This window comes from Falco peregrinus, chromosome 4 (genome assembly GCF_023634155.1).
Source record: "Falco peregrinus isolate bFalPer1 chromosome 4, bFalPer1.pri, whole genome shotgun sequence".
Taxonomy (NCBI): domain Eukaryota; kingdom Metazoa; phylum Chordata; class Aves; order Falconiformes; family Falconidae; genus Falco; species Falco peregrinus.
The window spans coordinates 49,415,255-49,435,447 of record NC_073724.1 but is presented as its reverse complement, the minus strand read 5'-3'; the positions used below and the strand labels follow the sequence as shown (position 1 = coordinate 49,435,447).

Below are 20,193 nucleotides of genomic sequence, written 5' to 3'. Positions count from 1 at the left end.
GTTATGCAGCTTCATAGTCTCTCTTACTTTCTGAAGAATCTGTGTGCTCAGTTAGGTCTATAATTTATATGAATACATTCACTGTCTTTTTCTTTCCTTTTTTTTTTAAAGAAAAAAAAGACAAAACATGGCATATTTGTATAGGATGGATTCTAAGACTCGTAGTTAGGGTTTTTATTAACTAAACTTTTTCTGAGCAGTGGGGAGATGAGGCTTTTTATCTTCTTTGTTATGCCTTATAAGTAGAGGCTTTTTTGGTACACCTGCGTGTGTATATGGAGAGTTTCATAATGAAGCTTTACTCTTTTTCCTCCATTTGAATCAAGTTTAGCATCACAGTATAATTCTGTAAACTGGAATGTTAACTCATGTATAGGTAGGGTTTGTGTTTCATTTTATACTTGGAATATTTCTGTTTGCTTTCTGTTAAGATCCACAAATCCATTACAGTGGGTAGTTTAAGGCAAGGCAGTAGCCTGACCTGTCAGCACTGTGACATCAAGGGAGGTGGATGCCTTATTTTTTGAACCTTCTGCTCCTAAGTGCAGCCAGGCCTCACATTTGCAAAACTTTGAGGGAGATGTTAAGATTGAGTAATTTTTTAACGTAGCAGCTAGATGCAGTGTGTAATTCCTAGCTCTGTCTCAGGCATATATCTGCTTTTCAAGGAGATGTCTTTTATCTTTGCAGTTGCACTTTTCCTTTCAAGGGCTGCCTGTACTTCCCAGTTTCTTCTACCTTTAAGGAGAGAGGAGTTGAGGGAAAACCAAAATATTTATTTTAAAATTAAAAAACAAACAAACACCCAAAACTCCCGATTTCTCCTGTACTTACAGAGTGTCTTGACTGGAAGCTCTCCTGGCTCTGAGCAGATTGGTTTTCCTAAGAGGTCCTTTCTGCATGTGGTTGCCTTGATTCTCTTTCTAGCAAAAGAGGAAGTGGCAAGTTTGGGAAGCGGGCAGCAGCAGGGCATGGAGCACACACACGTTGCCTTCCTGCCTGCCCACCTCCCTCCAGCTGAGGGGGAGAAGCTGCCAGGGGAGCACCCAGGTGGGAGACCTTGGATCTGTCTGCTCCTACAGCCCATTTGATGGCTGAAAGTCTCTCCAGGCCTCGGGCACCGTGTCTCCTCCACACCAATGCCAAGTGTGTCAGGCATACTGAGGAGGTCGCACCTGCCAGTAGGGGTGGGAAATGCCTCTTGGATCCATTTTCTCTCTGCCTCCTGCATTGTAAAACAGCCTAGTTGCCAGAGAGGCCAAAGAAACCTTTGGGAATCTGTGCTAAAATGGCAGGTCAGCTCCTGGCTGGAGGGTCACTATGGCCTTATGTGCTATTGGGACAAGAAAGACCCAGAGTCTCAAGACCTGAGGATGGAAATTTTAGGGGGGAAAGCGTATTCTTATATACCTATTATTCTTCTCCCCAAGATAGTAGTGCTGGAAGTCCCCAAAAAGAAACAGATTAATTACAAAGTGTACTGCCGTTTCCTCTTGTGGAACCAACAAAATGGAGCAAGGCAGAATGAAGAGAGGAATGGGCCATAAACATGTCTGTGCCTTGTGATAAAAGGTTCAGAGGGACTTGTTCGGTCACCACTTCTAGGCTAGCATTGTTGCAGGGAATTGCACCAGGTGTTTTCCTTCATTAACTCATTCAGCACCGTCTTAAAATGTTTTTTCTTCCCTCCCTTGTGATCTTACGCTGTCAAGGCTTTCTTGACCCTCTCTTGACTGATTGGGACGTTTGACAGGTTTTACTTTCCACAGTGTACTCATTGGTTTATATCTTCTGCCTTTATTGTCTTTTAGTGTAAATGCATAGTCTATTTCATGTTTTCTTAGAAGGAGTTCTGTTAAATAATTAAATAAAGAAAACATTGAGACCAGAAAACTTGGACCAGGTGTTTTGAAATTCAAGGTCCCTCTCTGCCTTAGATAACCCATTACAGTTATGTCTTCCCTCAATCAATGTGGTGTTAGCTGAAGCAGAAAGTTATTTTTCATTGCTACAGCTGGAAGGGTATCAAACTGACTACCCTTAGCTGCCGTTGTGAGTGGCCGTGCTCCAGCCACTGGGCTGCCCTTCCCAGCCACCGATGTAGATCATTGTGCACTCCTGCAGCTGCGGCTGTCTGGTTAGCAGGGGCGCAGAGGACAGCAGGGTGACAATCAAGATGGCAGCTCATGTGTGTAACAGTCACAGAGAAGATGCTTCAACAGCCTATTCTTCACTCTATCCCACTCTTAAAACTGGTTCTTCAGAGTACAGCAGTTAAAATGTAACCTGATACAAGGTGAAGAAATAACAGAGAAAACAGCCACATGTTATAGCAGATGGATCATTTCTGCCGTGGGGTGGGAGGTTTTGGGAATGAAAAGGTTGGCCTCTCCACTCTCTGGATCCCTTGTGAGCAGTGAAGTTCAAACAGACTTTGCCTTGACTCCTCTCTTTGAATATCAGAAACATGCAGGTGGCGTGAGGCCAGTATAAATAAATCACACCTGACTCTGTAAGCGCCTCTTTGTGCTTTTACAAGTGGCGTAATATAAACAGGCAGCATTACAAGCTGAATAGACAGTGTTTCCAACATAAATGTTTCCTGACCTTTATGAGTTCCCTCTGGGGAAGGAGCAGGGAGAGCATTAAAAGGGACAGAGAGGGACAAGGAGAAGATCTATGTCAATTCCCAGCTCCTGCTGGGAGGCACAGTGGAAAGCTGGTGTTACTCAGTCTCCAAAAAAATTCACCAAAGATTCTTGCATCTTTTTGAGAGGAATATAGACAACCTGACAAGTTGCTACAATCCCTTAATTCCCAGAGGAAGTCTTGCCTCTTAGTGTAGTGGTAAATGGGATGAGAATTGTGGTCAATCTTTGTACAATATTGTTTCAGAAATACCTGTGTGATTTGTAACCAGCTGTGTTATGAGCAAGGTCAAGTTAGGTTGATAAAAGGCTCTTTCGTTTTGGAAGGAAAAAAGCTATATTTGATGATGTTTAAGAGTGCTGGACGTGATTTTGTGGAACCATTCAAGAATTTCAAGGACAGCTTTGTCGCTTTCCCATCAATTTATAGGAAGGCCACAATGGATTAAATTATTGGTCATCTCTACCTGATGAGGGCATCGCATATTGTCTGCCTATTCTCCTTCTTGTCTGGTAAAACCTGGACCCTCTCTGAAGCATCACATGATCTTCCTAATGAGGACTTCTGGAAATGGCATGCAGCAGGTTGACCTCAGTATATTCCGCAAGATGTGGACTGCAGTTTGGGGGATCAGAGGGTGAAGTACTGTAACAAATACAACTCTTAATTCAGTCAATTTATGTCATTCATGAACTGTTGATCAACTTTTGCAAAGCTATCTTTTCCACCTACTTAAAATGATCCTTAGAGCAATGATAAGGAGAGAGTAGCAAAATTAGTCAGCCTGAGCATAGCAACTATGACTCTCAGACTTGATTAACTTAGCACTGGTATCTTTGGATAAGTCTGCTTTACAGAGGAGGTCTGCTGAAGCAAAGCCTTCCCTCCTCGGAGATTAAGAAGATTTTAAAATGAACACTTGCACCAAGTGATTGTTGATGTACTCCCAAAGGGAAGCTAGGAAATTCAGCTTGGACTACTGGCTCTTGTAAAGTCAGTGGTTTAATTATTACATGTTAAACTAATTCATATAACCTGGATTTCCCTAGGAGAGTCTTATTATGGAGTTAATCTATGAAAATTACTGTAGCATAATGCTCTTAAAGTTTTCTAGGAAAAAAAAATTGCTGTTCAAATCTCAGCCTTAATGCTTTCTTAAGCAATCAGCTTTATTCTGGCCTCACAGTGCCACAGAGCATGACCTAGGAACCTCCTTTCTTTGAATTCTTAGATCTGACCCTTCTGAGAAGTAGGCCTCTATCCCAGCACTGGAAATACAGGTCTGCTCTGTACAGGTGGATTGTTCATAGAAAGTGTGGAGATCTTCCTAGTGAGAATCAGCATTGTATTTCTGCTTCAGGCAGGTAGACCTCCAAAGCACACAACTGCTAAATTCCAAAAGTGCTCTGTAAGCATCAAAATCCAAGCTTTTGGAGACTGGCGTTCTTGGGACAGAGCACTTATCTCACTGAAATCTTCTGCTATGTGCCATTCTCATACTGGCCCAGTTCTGCATGTTGGTCATTCAGAGCTGGCCAGCTTTTTGTTTCTGCCCTTGGATAAAATTTGTCTGTCAGGAGTATCTCAGGGAAGCCTATGGAGTTAATTTATGTCTGTTTTGGTGTCCAAATTTTGGAGGACAGTCCTTGTTTCTGAGTATGGACAACAGGCAGCTGAGAAATTTCTATCACAATGGATATGTGGATGTTAGTATAACAAAGAATAGGAAAAGGTATCCTGCGCTTATGTGAATTTTTTTCTTTCTTTTAGTATTAATATCCATAATCTGGTCTACCAGAGACAAATGGATCATCCAGACTAAGTATGTGAAAACTGGCACAAGAGAATATACCATGCTTTGCAGTAAGAGAAGTTTGTTGTATTCTTTCTCAAATTATACTCGATACAATCTGTAGTTAGGAAAGTGTATTAGAATCACATCTTGCATTGGGAGCACTCGGTGGAGAGGCAGAGCTTGGAAGTGAGGCTTTCCCTGGCTGCTGACTGATAGATCTGGTTCTGTCCCGAATGGTGAGCTGGCAGAAGTAGCTGTTGTAGCAGATCTGTGGATCTTAAAGAAGTAACTTTCTGGGTAAGTATGTGTTCCTGGTTTGGTCCAAGTAGCTTGTAAATTGGTACTTTTTAAGTTAGACCTGTGAAAGCAGCAGAGGGAAAAACAGCAATCAGAAAAAAACACAAACCCCAGAATGGAACTGAAATAAGCATCACTTACTGTAGTCTCTCAACTTGTTCGTAACAAGGCATGTTGTAAATGCCTCAGATGTTTTGAAGAATTGCAACTTTTTAGCCACCAGGTTAAACTAGTAGTATTCCACACCATTGTTTTCATGTGGGATCTTTTAGGGTCCCTTGCTGAGAAGTATAAGCACATGGAACTCTCACAGTGAGATGAATGTGTGGTCGTATTTCCTCTTCTGATATTAATGGAGAGCTTGTTTTTATTGCCTTGATAACTGCTTTCAATGCTGTTTTTTTGTTTACAGGTCAGTATTGCTTGCCCAGAAAGGATGGAGCCAATCACAAAGGTGTCTCACATTCCACCAAGTCGATGGGCTCTAGTATGTAGTTTATGCAAACTGAAAACTGGTGCTTGCATTCAGGTATGTACTTGTCCTGTGGTGAGCCTATGTGAGAAGGGCAGTTTCAGTTTTGAATTTTGCTCTTCCTGTGTTCAGAGATGCTTCACAATGCAGGTGACCATTGGGTAGATGCCTACTTCTTTACACCTGTTTACTATCAAATTAGTTCACTAGCACAGAGATTTAGGAGTTAGTCTGAGTTGCCTTCTTTTGAATAAGGCTGAGATGTGTAAGGACTGCTACTGTGTGGGCCAGAGATGGATAGAAATGTCCTTCTGTTGAACACTGTTCACAAACAAAGTACTAAATCAGGTACCACCGGCTTCAAGAGATCAACGGCTATTTTTAAGAGTGCTTAGGAAACAGATTTTTGTAGGGATAGACTTTCATATAATTAAAATGATTCAGTCCTTTTTTTCTGCTTTGTTGCTGCTGTTAGTGATTGAGGTTTTTTGTTTTATTTCGTCTGTAGTGCTCCGTGAAAAGCTGCATCACTGCCTTTCATGTCACCTGTGCCTTTGAGCATAGTTTAGAGATGAAGACTATCCTGGATGATGGGGATGAGGTTAAGTTCAAGTCGTATTGTCTAAAGCACAGCAAGAACAAACAGAATGCTCTGCCTGATGTTGATGAGCACCCCAAGAGTGTATCAGACCAGAAGCAAACAGAGAGCGAGAAAACCAGTTTGCGAGCCCAAAAACTCCGAGAGCTGGAAGAGGAGTTTTACTCACTAGTTAAAGTGGAGGATGTTGCAGCAGAACTTGGCCTTCCTAAACTTGCTGTAGACTTCATCTACAATTACTGGAAATTAAAGCGAAAAAGTAACTTTAACAAACCGTTGTTTCCTCCCAAGGAGGATGAAGAAAATGGCTTGGTGCAGCCAAAAGAAGATAGTATTCATACTCGCATGAGGATGTTCATGCATTTGAGGCAGGACCTAGAGAGGGTAAGAATTTAACTGGTAAAAGCTTTTCTTTGTTGACGAACAGAAGTGGGAATGTGGGAAGCACAGGGAAGTGATTTTTAAAATAATATTTTAAAAAAAAAAGTAAGGCCTTCAACTCCAGGCTTTTGATATGCTGCACTGCCTGTTCCCTTCTCAGTCCAGTGAGAGATCCAGTGTGAAAGAAGTGCTTCCTGACTTGCTTACAGGTTATTCCTTACGTATTTTAAGATGCATGTTTCTATACACAGTGGACACATTTCCTAATTGACTCTTTGATTTCAACTTCAACTGAGTAAATGTTTAAAAAAAATTGAGTAAATTACTTTGACCCAGCTGTAGTACTTGCTAGTGATACAGATTCAATACCAAAAAATATGACTTTTATTAAACAAAAGTGCAAACAGCAAAGGAATGGGACAGGCTTAACAAATTCTTATCCTTCCACCTTCTGTCTTGGTATGGAGGGACTCTTGATTTGTAATTAAAAAGGCATTTTGTAATGTTTATAATAGAATGGTAAATAGCCAATTCTGGATTTGGGTAAAGCAGTAAGTATTCTTTGGTTGGGTATGCATTAAGCTTTTGGAGAATCTTAAAAATGCATTAAAGCAGAGCTTCTTACCCTCATGGTTTGAAGACAAGTAGGTGGAGACCCAGATGGTTAACTTCCACAGTGACGCTTTGGCTCCACACACAGAGAACCCTAATGCTGGCCTGTACTCCTACCACTTCCCATGGCATCTGATTCAGGAGTATTACTCACCTCTCTTCTTTGCTGGTGTCAGCTAGTCCCAGGTAGTGGGCAGGCTGAATCACTCATCACTGTCTTGACCTAGATGCTTTCACTGCACGTAGCTGCCTTAGGTGCTACGGTTGGTTAGCGGTCTGAAAAGAACTCACTGAGTCTACCACTACTTGTGTGGCTTTACCGAGAAGGAGGAAAAGGAAATTACCATTTTATCAGCTCTTATCAGATTGCCAGCTAGCTGCTATTTTGAAAATACGGAATCCATCAGCAAAATTCAGAGCAGGAATTTATTAGGAAGGCATACAGGGTGCTGCCTTTTGGCAGCTGATGAGGGAGGAAGCCAGGCTTTGCCCGTTAAATTGGCCTGTTGGCTAGTGATTGCCTGCAGTTTTCAAGTGTTTAGAGATAGATAGCGAATGTAAAAAAAAGTAAAGTGGATGTGCTAAATGTGTTTCAGAGACATTGCAGAGGAATGGGGAAGGAAAAGCAGAAGAGAGAAAGTAGTGTTGTATGAAAAGGGAAAACGGTAGCGGAGGGAGAAGGACATGGAAATACAGGGAGATAAGTGTTGGAGCCAAGATCTCCACTTGTCAGTGTAACTGTTGTCTTGAATCTAGTCATAATCCATCTTGGATCCCCTTTTCAGGACTACTTTGGATATAGATCCGTATTAAAAATGAAAAACAAAATCACTCATAACATGCTTCAAATGTAGGGTTTGAATTTTGGGATGTTTTTTTTCTTTCAGGAAACTATTTTGAGATTTTTGACAAGGTGGTTGGTTTGCATGAAATTTTGTTGAAATTTATGTACTTATTCTGAGAGGAGGTAATTCATAGTTTAAAACATTTTCTCTCAAAGTTTCTGAACTTCTTGTGCCCGAAGACTTTCTACTGTTATATCTTGGGATGAATATAGATTTGGGAATCTTTGAATTTCTTTTCTGGGGAGAGAGGTTCCAGTTCTGAACAGACATGGTAGAGTGTGGAGTGAATTATGTTCAGCAAATATCTTTCAACCAGCCCCTATGCTGGTTTTGTGTTCTGAAAGCTCTTTGAAGTGTTTATCAAGAACTTTCAGTTCCTCTTCCTGTTCTCATTACATGAGGTAGAAATTTTGCTATCAACTCTAATAGTGAATTATGTGGAACTGAATCACGGGATGGTTTGGGCTGGAAGGGACCTTTAAAGACATGGACAGGGACGTCTTTCACTACTAGATCAGGTTGCTCGAAGCTCTGTCCAACCTCACCTTGAACTCTTCCAGGGATGGGCATCTACAGCTTCTCCGGGCAGCCTGTTCCAGTCTCTCACCACCCTCACTGTAAAAAATGTTTTCCTCGGGTCCAATCTAAACCTACCCTCCTTAAGTTTAAAACCATTGCCCCTTGTCCTGTCACTACAGGCCCTGGTCTGTCTCTGTCTTTCTTATAATCCCCTTTCATATAATGAAACACCACAATGAGGTCTCCCCAGAACCTTCTCTTCTCCAGGCTTAACAATCCTAACTCTCAGCCTTTCTTCAGAGGAGAGGGTTTCCAGCACTCTGACCATGTTTGAGTCCCTGCTCTGGACCCATTCGAACATGTCCGTGTCTGGTGCTGAGGCCCCCAGAGCTGGATGCAGTACTCCAGGGAGGGTCTAACCAGAGCATAGTAGGGGCCCAGAATTGCCTCCCTCTGTCTGTTGGCCACACTGCTTTTGATGCACCCCTGGATGTGGTTGGCTTTCTGGGCTGTGAGCACACGTTGCCTGCTCATGTCCAGTTTCTCACCCACCAGTACCCCCAAGTCCTTCTCCACAGGGCTGCTCTCAATCCCTTTATCCCCCAGCCAGTACTGATACTGGGGACTGCCCCGACCCATGGTAGGACCTTGTATTTCACCTTGTTGAACCTCATGAGAGTCAATGCCATGGAGTCAGCCAAAATGTGTACATTGCACAGGAAGCCATAGTGTTCTTTTAGAGGTGATATGCATGTTAGTTTTAGTCTAAACAGGCTGCCTCTCTTGGGTAGCTTTGTAAAAAGTTTTATTTCAAAATGTTGCAATAATTTTAGGGGAAACATAGTTTAGCTGTTAAAAATTATTCTATGAAACACTTTGCAGGGAAGTTCTGGGAGAATCCCGTATTGCCTGCAGTAGTAGCATCCTTGGCATTGTACACAGTGGAAGCAGGCTTACAGCCGAGCAAGTCTTGGAAATTACTTTTGACTGGAATTTTGTGGTTATTCACTCTTCTTAGACGAAAATATACAGCAGAGTATAGTCAAGACATTCACAAGATTGGCAATTAAAAAAAAAATCCAGGATTTTTTTAAATTCATAGTTACATGTGTTTAGTAATATTCACAAGAACATTGCCAAGGGATTTTGCACATAATGTTGTTTAATTCTGGTTTTGATGCACTTTTTAAACTATTTCAGGATTTACTTTCTTATTGCTTATTAAGTCTCCTGCTGTTCCTCCATAGGTAAGAAATCTCTGCTACATGGTAAGCAGGAGAGAGAAACTGAAGTTATCTCACAGTAAAGTACATGAACAGGTCTTCAATTTGCAAGTCCAGCTCATTAATCAGGAAATTGCTGCAGGTAACGATATAAATGTACAATATTTACAAATTCTGTCTGTATTTAAAATAAAAAATGTGTTCTCTTTATGTTCCTGCTTAGTGTTTCTAACACTGTAAATCTGCTTTTAAAAACTTTCTTCAAGTACACGGTCAACGAAAGTAGCAACACGCACAAACCTCTTTTAATCCCTTAAAATATTTATTTGGATATTTCTTTATTTTATGGCTGTTTCTGGCATGTGCCTATTACTTATCAATCGCTACGGCATCCAGATAGCAGAAATGAGCTAGTGGTGATCTCTAGGATTTTGCTTTCTTAGGCTGCTAGTTCATGGTGCTGTTTCCTCACAGCAAGCTCTGTGGCACTCGAGCCGAGAAGGTTTTTCACTTGCTGTCAGTAGTTTGTTCCTTCAGGCAAAAGGGAAGAGGGACTTGATAGGAATTGCTGCTGTCCTTATGTTGCCTTGCATGATTGATGAGTAGTGCAAAGAGGCATTTCTTAGCTCACCATCCACAGTTACTCTTCTTCCTTCAAAAAGAGTTTAAGTACTCTGGGTTTTAATAATGAACAGTAACTAGGTAGAAATGTTGATATACCAAAACCCACTCTGCCCTTAATTTTTATAGCGACCATTTTGTAATAAGGAATACAACATTTGGAAAGAGGAAGGGTATACATTACAGTGCAATTACGTGTTGTGGGGCTTTTTAATCGGGAAGTCAGCTGTTTCTTTAGTGTGAAATTAAGATCTCTCTGTTCCTTCAAGATACATGCTATGTTTTTAATGACCAATTTAGAGTGAAGTCTTTGTGCTTTTTTTGCTCTACCCCTGAAACAAGGGTAGGTTTCATTAGTACTGACAGGGTGGGGGTTATAAACTGCTATAGATCATACTAGTACTTCGTGGAAGCAGCAGGACTCTAATAAAGCACTTTGGTTTTGTGTAAGTGCATTTTATTAGAAATGTCTACTAAACTCATTTTATATCTTTACACATAAAAGTGCTTTTTAAATGCTTATTAGACAAGCTTGATAGCTACTTTGCAATGGGTGCTGTATGCGTATAATACCATAAAGACTAATATATTGGGCTGAAAAGACTTTTAAAGTGTAGAGGATTTTATAATACAAAGCAGAGGGTTGAACTAAGTCCAAATTGAAACTCAGTTTGAAGCATTGTTTTTTCTTTATCCAATACTGAATATGAACTTTTTTTAGCTTTGTTGGAACTACTTCAGTCATATCTCAAAACTCGTTCAATTCACTGGCTTAAAGCCCTGTAAAAAGGGCACATTGTTGTTTTTAATGGAAATGTTAAAATGCTTACCTAAATTCTGAAACGGTGGATCATTTGGAACAGTTTTCATTATCCCAACTTCTCTAATGTCCTAAAATAATTTCATGCTAATTGTTTGTAAATGCTTCTTACTGTTGAATGACCTTCTAATGGACTATAAAACTTGTTACAGATAACAAAACTATTACCCTCTTTTAAAAAAGCTTCTTTTTTTTTTCCTCCTACCCTCTCATCTCTTCCTCCTGTAGGCCATACCCTGACAAGTGCACTAGAGAACACACTGTTCTACCCACCTCCCAGGATCACCCTGAAGTTAAAAATGCCCAAATCAGCACTAGGAGATTGCAAAAATAACTCACTGAAGCCTGGAAACAGACAGCTTTCTCCTGACAACAACAGCACTGTTTACAGCAAACGGAGCATGCCAATGTCAAAGGAATCGTTTGAAATTAAAGCAAAATCTTACGCCAGGTATCAGCATGATAGCAGAAGTAACGGGTCGCTGGCAGGGATCGGCAAGCCTCGAAGTGAGGTGAAGGATTCTGTCCCCACACAGATGCTGGAGTTTCACCGGGGCCAGCCATCCGGGAAGCCCTTAGCACTCCAGGCTGCTTTGCATGGACAGTCTTCCATTGGGAATGGGCGGGTGCAGCAGGAGAACTCGAGGCTAGCGGCCAAATCCAACGGTCTCATGGGCAGGGCTGGAGATGTGAGCCAGAGAGACAGCTCCAGCCAGACGTCCTACGAACAAGAGTCCGTGCTCACGGCTCACTTGGCCAGCCAGAGCGGTTTCAGAAAATCCACCATAGAACATTTTAGCCGGTCCTTTAAAGAGGCTACCAACAGTCTGGTGAGGACCACGGAAGATCTCCGATGCTGTGAAAAGCCAACGAGAAGACTTGCGACAAAAGATCGCTTGTGGAGCAAGCAGACACTTGAAGGTGCTCCGTACCAGGACAACGATGGGTACTGTCCTGACTTAGAGCTGAGTGACTCTGAAGCAGAAAGCGATGAAAACAAAGAGCAAGTGAGGTTAAGACGCAGTAGCTCAGAGAGAGAAAGCCCAAGTAAGGACTTTGGAAGAGATTGCCACAATAGAAACAAAAAGAACATGATTTCTCACAGTTCGGTACAAAGGTGATTAGAAGCCCCCACGGGGTAATTCAGCCTTTATGTATTCCAGTGTACCAGTGCAAAGCTCAGCATCAAAAGGTTCCAGAAAAACAGTCCAGGACCTGTGTTAGGAAGAGTTGCAGTAGGGGATGGGGGGAGGGGAGAGAAAGCGGAGTAGTTTTGTTCAACTGTGAATTGGCTTGCTGTCTTCGCAAGGTTAACTCAGTTACTGCAAAGTCATGTGTAAATTGATGTGTTTTATTAGAGGGTAACATCTGGGAGAGCACGAAGCGGTTAATCTTTGCATAAATTCAGGAAACTGCTTCCCCCTTGCCAGCTTACATGCGCGGCAATGTGTTCATGTTACGTCAATCTTGTGGTGGTGGACAGGTATTAAAGAAATTCTTGCATTGCTCTATGGCGTTGCAAGAGACTGCAAGCGGAGACACTGAAACTGCATTCTTAGGGCACCTGCCGTATGGCTTTGATCCAGCAACGCACTCGCAGATGTGTTAGGAAGTTAAGCATGTAAAAAGTCCTGCTGGTTTCCCCCGGGAACATTTGTGCTCAGATCTCCCGGCACATGCCAGTGTGTTCTGCTGGATCAGGCCCAAAGTGACTACTAAGTGACGATCCTCTCCTACAGGAGGCTTTGAACTGCAGTGGCGTTTGCAGGCTCCTTGCGGAGGGTGGAAGCAGGCATCACTGGCGCTGCCAAACTCGCTGACCTCTAGACGTGCCCCCTGTTCCCTGCTCGTGCTGAAGGTTGTTTCTCTTCACAATAATTTGCTTATTTTGTAAATATACAACTTCTAGTACTTCAGTTTTTTTAATCTCTGTACATAGTTGCTTGTTGTGGGATGCACTTGTAAATATTTTACCCAGCTAACAAGTACAGATGGCTAATTTTGTGGATAGTGTTTACAAAAGTAGATGTACTACTTCAAAGAAAAATGCTATTTGACACTTACATTTAGGCAATCACCGGTGATGCCAGGTTCCTCTTGAAACTGAGATATCATGTCCAGAGGTGTTTGTACCTGGTATTTTTAAAATAAGCTGAATTAGAAATAATTTTGTCTGAACTTTTTATGCAGGCACAAATTTTCAACCCTAGTTGCCTGAATACAGGTGTAGGACCCTTACTTCTGGCATCTAGGTCTGTAAAATTTTAGCTGGTCATCATTTGGAGTATGTTTTGTTTGTTTTTTTTTAATTGCTGAAAGTCTATTATTTTATTAAGCTGCTTGTCAACCTCTGGATCAGTTGCTGTTTCCCAAACTAACACTTTTTTGTATGTCCTTTAAAATTAGCAGTTGTTAAGTAGTGATTACATTTCAGCCAGTACTGAAGAAGCAAAAAGGAAAGGGAATCCTTGTCGGTTTGTTTCAATGACAGGATTTTTGTTTGAATGCAAACAAAGTTCTTGTTTTCCAGGTGGTTTTCTGTTGATCAGCAAAATAACTGCACTGTTTTTCTCTGAAATGCTGTACATTTCGTAAATACGCAACATCCTCTGTCCCCACGTCACTGGCTGAAATGGGCTGTAGGTTGTATAGGGCATGTCATACGACATGTCGTTTCTATGTAGTGTTCCCCACCCAGCGTGAAGATGACTATGCAGAATCCAAACAATCACCTGTTTCTTCATAACCTTTAATTTATTGCTTTTAGCTTGGGAAATGGCAATGACATTTTCAGATTTGTTTTAAACTTCAAAATCTTCCTAGTTGCAACAGGACTAGCAGGTCAGCAGGGTCTGGAGGACTTTTCAGTAGTGAAAAAATAATAATAAAAAAAAAGTATACTTGGCAATTCTGCTCTGTTTGCTTCATGCATCTTAATTTTAATATTTTTTTTCACTTCTTGATTTTATGTATATTTGTGTAATTGATCTTTCTAGAGCTGTATCTTCAAAATTATTTCTTCTGGTGTAAATATGCAGTAGCATTTTAGGTTTCCACATATTTTATTTTAACGGGAAATGCTTTGTGTTCTAAGCCATGGGTCATTCAGAATAAGTAAACAAATGTCTGTTCATTTGTATTCCAGTTCTGATTCTCTTAGTTCTCCTTCAATATTTATTAGTAATCCTCTCTCACTGGTCATGAAATCTTATGAAGCTTGTATTGGGAACACTTATCTGGGAGGTCAGCAAAGTGTTTGTATTATTTTGTGGCCAGAAGTGTATGACAGAAGGGAGGGAAAATGGTGCTTCAGCAAAACTCAGTGTTTCTGCTCTTCTGGGGTTATAAATTCAGTTGTTTCCAGTCTGGGCAATGGTTTTGCTAATTTTTACATGATTTTAATATATAATATGAAGGAGCCCTTGGTTATGTAGTTCTCAAGTATTGTTCCCAAAGTGCATTTGCTAGTTTTTATTGTGTGTTCGGTGGCTAACTGTTTGAAGTATTACCTCTTAACCTTATTTGTCAAATTTTTTTGTGTTTTTGCATTTTGTTTTATATATATAAATATATATATATATTCAATTTTCCAAGATGGACTCGGTCTTTTTCAGATGTCCCCTTTTTACAAGTACTTTTTCATTAAATTATGAAACTGCTAACAGAATTTTCATTTGTTGTGATTTATTCAGGGCTTTATCCTCTGTGTCTGGTGGGCTGTTAAACTCATCAGTCTAACAGCAGTACTATGTCCATCAGGAGTAAATTATTTCTGCAGAGTTGGCAATACTTCAACAAGTTAAGTATCAAGAAAAACCTTTCCCCTTCAGCCTCCCAAAAAGCAGTTGCTGAACACTAATTTGCTGTGTATAGCAAATAGTCCAAGCTTGGCTTTTGTTTCTGCCTGGCTGAGCAAATGCAACAGACCATTTGCTACCCTGGCCTCACTTTTTAATGTATTCGCTTATGCCGTAGTATGACTGTTTTTCCCTGGTTGGACAAATTAAGTTATAAAGGAGGAGCTGTAGCCGGGCCTTCTGTCTCATCCCTCTTGTACACTCGCACACACGCACGAGTAAATACTTAACAGCCAGCTATTGCCGTGTGTGTGCAAAATCGGTGCAAGCAAGTGCCGGGGTGGATGTTCTGTGTCGGTTTTGCGTGACCTTTTGCTGTAGTTCCCCCGACTCCCACAGGCCGGTGCTGTGATACACCTTGCTGCCAGAGAGGAGCTGCTCCCTCTGCCAGAGCAGGGAAGAAGGCAAAACTTGAGGAGGAAGATGAAAAGAAAGGAGCAGGTGTAGCTGCACAACCAATCTGATAGCATCCTTCCTGCTCCGACCGGCTTGGGTAGCTGGCAGCGTTCAAGAGAGATGGGGGATTTGCAGTCTGTGTGTTGGAGGCAGCTGTGATACTCCTGCCTGCGGTGGGCAGGGTGAGGTGTGAGCTGAGCAGCTAACGTGCTTTGCAGCCTGGCTTACAGGCAGTTGGCCCCGGCAGGGCAGGAATGGAGCTGGAGGTGGGCTGGGTGAAATGGAGCAGCCAGTCCCTCAGCTGAAAAGGAAACTGGAGGGGGGGGGGGGGGAGGAAGTAAAAAAGCTGTAAAGATAAGGTGTATACAGAAGAGAGTGAAAACCAGCATTAGGAAGAAGCAGTAAGTGTTGGATTGTCAGCTGTTTTTCAGGACCAGGATTTCTCTTTCCCTAAAGGCATTCTTGCAACAGATTTCAGCAACAGACTTCCTTTCTGTGACTTTCTAACTGGTGGCCTCCTATTCCCTTTGTAAGTACAGTCTGCTGGTGGCTGGGATATGGGAAAGACAGGGCCGAGGAAATTGGTATGTCCATTTTGGAAACAGCTGCTATTGGTTTGTAGAGCCTTTAAAAATTAGTACGTGTTGTTACTTGTTGGTGGTAACTTGGGCCAAGCTCTCACAAGCACTAGTAGGGCCTTGCATGGTGGTTCCCAGGACCATCATTTCCACATTTATGTCCCTGTCCAAAGAAACGTTTCTCAGCTGTAACTTGTGTGTGCCATTTGTAGAGTATTTTCTCATCACCGTGAATCCCAAGCCACAGAATGAGAAATTACAACTGTTAAACTATTAAATAGAAGCCTGAAACATTCACTTGGTTTTGATGCGATACCTCGTGGGTGACTAGGCCGAGGCATACAGGCTGTACTGCAGCCACCCCGTGTGTACCTGCTACCAGGGAGGGACTGAGCGTTACCAAGTGTTCAAAGCCTGCCTCTGTGAGCTGCAAAGATAATCCAGCGAAACCAGTCGTTTTGATCGTTGTGAATTTTGATGATCCCAGTACTTGCGAAGGTTTAGCACTGCAGGGAATTGACACATCTATTAGGAAAATATGCTTTTGATGTGAATTAATGAGCAAAATTAAGCTGCTTGCACAACCTGGAAGCTTGGCATGCAAGGGAAAAATACTGGGGAAGGGCAGAGATGGAAAACAATAGAGTGCCTCAATGCAGCCGCTTTAGGAAGAAATGAAGACTCATGGACTTCTGGTTTCATGAGAGATGCCCTGCTGCTGCTGCTTCTGAATCTTCCTTTCTGCCAGCTTCACAGCTGAACAGGCTTTTGCCCCTCCTGGGGTGCAATTCTGCAACATACCCCTCCTGCAGAGACCATCCTGGGATAACTGCTCCTGGGCTCCACTCCTAACCCAGCTGGTGCATCTAGCAACCACTGGACTCTTCCGGAGGGATGTGGCAGAAGTGGATGGAAGTGGCTGCAAGCACAGCCTTCTGAAACAAAATGTTACACGGCAGTTGGATAAGCTGTTTGAAGACAGCAGATGTGCATGCCTATTTCTGTTCCTCAAGTTAGGCCCTCTGCAGATAGTTTGGATAAGTTTGCGTGACTACCTTGTGTAAGGAGAAGCAGCCCCGAGTATTTGCCCATTAGTTTTCCTGCCTCTTGTGTACAGCTTCCAGATAATCTTTCTCAAATAGGCTGCTTCTGGCTGGGAAGATCTCCTGGATCCACCTTGCCCTGCCCTTTCTCTGGGACTCTTCTTTTGTTTCAGGCTGGGCAGACCCTCCCTGCCTTCCCATTGCTTTCTCAGCAGCCCTGAAGCTGGGCACCTGCCTTGCCTAGGCTGCCTTATCTGAGACATTGTTTTAAATCTTGAGTAGTCTCTGTAATGACACCTTTATGGTTTCTTTTGGCTTAACTCTCCTCAAGACAATTTTTCCCCAGTTGCTGCCCCACCCACCCTCACCGTGAGGAAGAGCACTGGGCAAGGCAGGGACACAAGGTATATTTTGAGAGTTCCGTAACAGCTCTAGAGATGCTCCGCTGACCAAATTGGTATGCCAGTGTCCTGAGGAAGAATTTTAAACCTAGCGCAACAGCAATGTATAAAGGGAGATGCCTTCAAGAAATTTCCTGGTCATGTGGAAGCCTTTCTGACTAACATCAGGATATGGCGCTCTTATTTTCTGTGGTCTCAGCAACCACAGGGAGTCTGCTGGAGTAGTAAATATATATATATATATATATAAAGTGTTACATGACACTTGGGAAAATGGCTCTGGTTATACCTTTGGAAGTGCAGGCCCTAGTGAGGGAATGAGACATCTGCGCGGGAGGGGGGAGGTGTATGGGGTGGAAATCGTTAAACTAGCCCACTCACTTCACCTGAAACCACAGTATCTGGTTGCATTCCTTTGTAGTTCCATCTCTCTTATCTCTGAAGGGTGGTGCTGAGTAGTTTGGGAGCCCCTGGCCTGGCATCACTGGTATGTTTGGCTCCATTTGCATCTGGTTGAATGGAGCCTGACCAAAGTACTTCCGCTCCTTACAAACGATGGCTCAGTCATTGTTCTGTTATCTCCTTTAAAATGGAGTAAAAGCATTGTCTTACCCTCTTCCTTCTCATCACTCCTACAAGAAGCCAACTGTCTGTACTGGCTTGAGGAAGCACAGAGGCCAAAAGCAGGATGAGTCAGGTGGTGCAAATATCCATAAGCAAGTTGTAGTTTGCACTCGTTATGAATGGCTTATACAGAAAACAGACTTCTCTCAAATTGTCTGGTTGAGAGTGCTAAATTAAGCTCAGAGCAGTCACCCCAAATCTGCAGTTAATTTGAAGTTTTCTTCTGATTTGGGCCTGAAGGAGGGCTTGTGTGCCTGAAAACTCCAAACACTGAAAGCACTGTTGCTAAATCAACTCCTTGAATGAAAGATGCTGCCTTTCCGTGAAGTCCTGGCTCCCTTGCACGGCCTCCGTTGTGGCTATGATTTTGCAGCTGCCGTAGCACATATCAATGCTTTTTTGGGGTTTTTTGTTTTGTTTTTTTTTTAAATCCTGAGGCAAGCAAAGTGCAAATCCGGGTCACGTGGGGTACAAAGAGCAGAAAAGTAAGGCATTAATGAAAAATGTCCTGGCCAGGCTCCACTGAAGAACACTTTCTGAAGTGCCCTGTTGCCCTGCTGCTCCAAGCGCAGAGCAAAGGGCTGGAAAGGCACAGGCTGGGCACTCGAGCTTTGTGAGGCTTAAGGAGGCAGGAACTAGGACTTGCAGGTGCTTCCTGACAAAGAAGTTGGAGGTGCAAGTGTGACCATTTGAGGGGTGTTTGTGAAACACTTGAGAAGCTGGCTGCATTAGGAAGGGTCACACGTTTGCTTGTAGCACTGCATTCTTAGGTGTGAGATGCTTTTTCATGAGACTGTGGCCAGTATATAAGAAATGGTACTGAAAAAAGTCTGCATAATAAACCGTGATAAGTGGAGAGTACCATTGCTGGTTCTGTGAGAAAAACTGGACTTTTAAGGCTAAATGCTTCAATATGACTTCATGGTAATTTGGTGCAATCCTTTTTAGAAAATATTCCTTGTTTGAGATTCTTAGTTCATTCTGCATTAACTTCTGTGACAGTGTGACAGCAGTGGGTGTTAGACTTGATGTAACACGTAAATCAGTCGATGGGCATGAGTCTGCTGTTTAGCACCCTCGTGCCACTTTTTCCCAAGGAGGCATTTGCAAAGTAGGGAAATGGTGTACTTTGGCCAACGTTCAAACTGTATGAGTATTTAAATACGTGACTGTGATCATCCAGACTAGAAAACAGCTGAGACTTCTCAGCAGTTTGATCTCTCCTGGACCTACTTCTTGCTTACTAACACATAAAAGCATGATGCAGACACACAGGTCAATTCCAAGAACTATACTTGGATGAAAACAAGTGCATGGCAGTACCAACTCTTGCTTTCCAGCCAACTGATGGCAGTGATTGATCTCATGTTTCTACCTCTGCCTTTGCTTGGTGTCAGGGTTTTTTTGTTTTGGTTTGTTGTTCCCCCTCCCACCTTGCTAAAATGCAGTACTACCTGCTAGTGGTAAATTCCCACATGCACACTATGGTTGCCCTAATGGATGTAACAGCAGGGCAGGGTTACGCTGAGGTAGTGGCTCTTTGGGCTCCAGCGCCCTTGGCATAGTCCCTGCTCTCAGCCGCACCTTGCCCTGCTGTGGAGGAGGCCCGACAGACTCCCTTTATGCGGTGTGGTGCTTGGAGGCAGCTATAAGATATGGGCATCCAATATGTCATTCGCACTTTGTACCAGGCATGGATAAGGTCTGCAGCCCTCCCACCTACAAACAGGGAGGAGGACTAACAGAGAAGTAAAACGTGAGGACTAAAGGTGAAAGGAAAAAAGAAGATGGCTCTAAAGATGAAGAAGAGACAGGATCGGGCTCATAAAAGGAGAGAACAACTGTGACCTTCCTGGAACCGGCATAAGCAAAACCTGGTTTCTTTTCTTAACTCCTGAAATCATCCGGCACTCTTTCTTGCCTGCAGCCCTTAGCAGTGGGAGATTTTTCCAGCTCTGTGGCACACTGAGCCGTTCTCCAGAACTGCTGAATATTCCTTGACTGGCGAGAGGAGTAATGGCTTTTGGCAGGCTCAGGGAACCTACAGGCTGGGGGAGGGCTGTGACTTCACCTTACGGGACCTCCTGCATCACATATTTATTCTTTCTGCTCTTCATGGTTGTGACAGTAAGATTCCTTGTCCCCTGCTCCCTGCAAAGCAGGAGAGGTAAGTGTGCAACATGCCCTACCATGTGGCGTAAATGCTGAACCACCAACCGCCCCCTTTGGAAGCCACGGAGGTGCTGTGTGTGCTCCCTATTGCTCAGATTTGGAGGCCACAAAGTAGATGATGCAGCTGCGATGCAACAGCAGGAAGTTCCCTATGGGGAAGCCATGTGGCAGCACCACCTTCAGCAGCCATCTCTTCTGTGCTCTTCTTTCCCATGGTGAACTCATACTGGCAGAAGACCTCAGCTGATGCTCTCTGTGAAGCTACCCCTCCACAAATTCCACGCTGCTCT

At 42.9% G+C, this 20,193-nt stretch overlaps 1 protein-coding gene across 5 annotated transcripts in view; it reads left to right on the top strand.

Moving 5' to 3' along the window:
• Positions 1-14,499, top strand: part of JADE3 (jade family PHD finger 3) — a 68,296-nt gene extending 53,797 nt beyond the window's left edge. For all 5 annotated transcript variants that reach the window (XM_055802031.1, XM_055802029.1, XM_055802032.1 and 2 more), the window contains 4 exons: positions 5,154-5,270; positions 5,722-6,195; positions 9,416-9,533; positions 11,061-14,499. In XM_055802031.1, the coding sequence (XP_055658006.1) occupies positions 5,154-5,270; positions 5,722-6,195; positions 9,416-9,533; positions 11,061-11,953 (1,602 nt within the window). In that variant the 3' untranslated portion in view covers positions 11,954-14,499. The remainder of the gene's footprint in view (positions 1-5,153; positions 5,271-5,721; positions 6,196-9,415; positions 9,534-11,060) is intronic.
• The last annotated feature ends 5,694 nt before the right edge of the window (positions 14,500-20,193 follow it).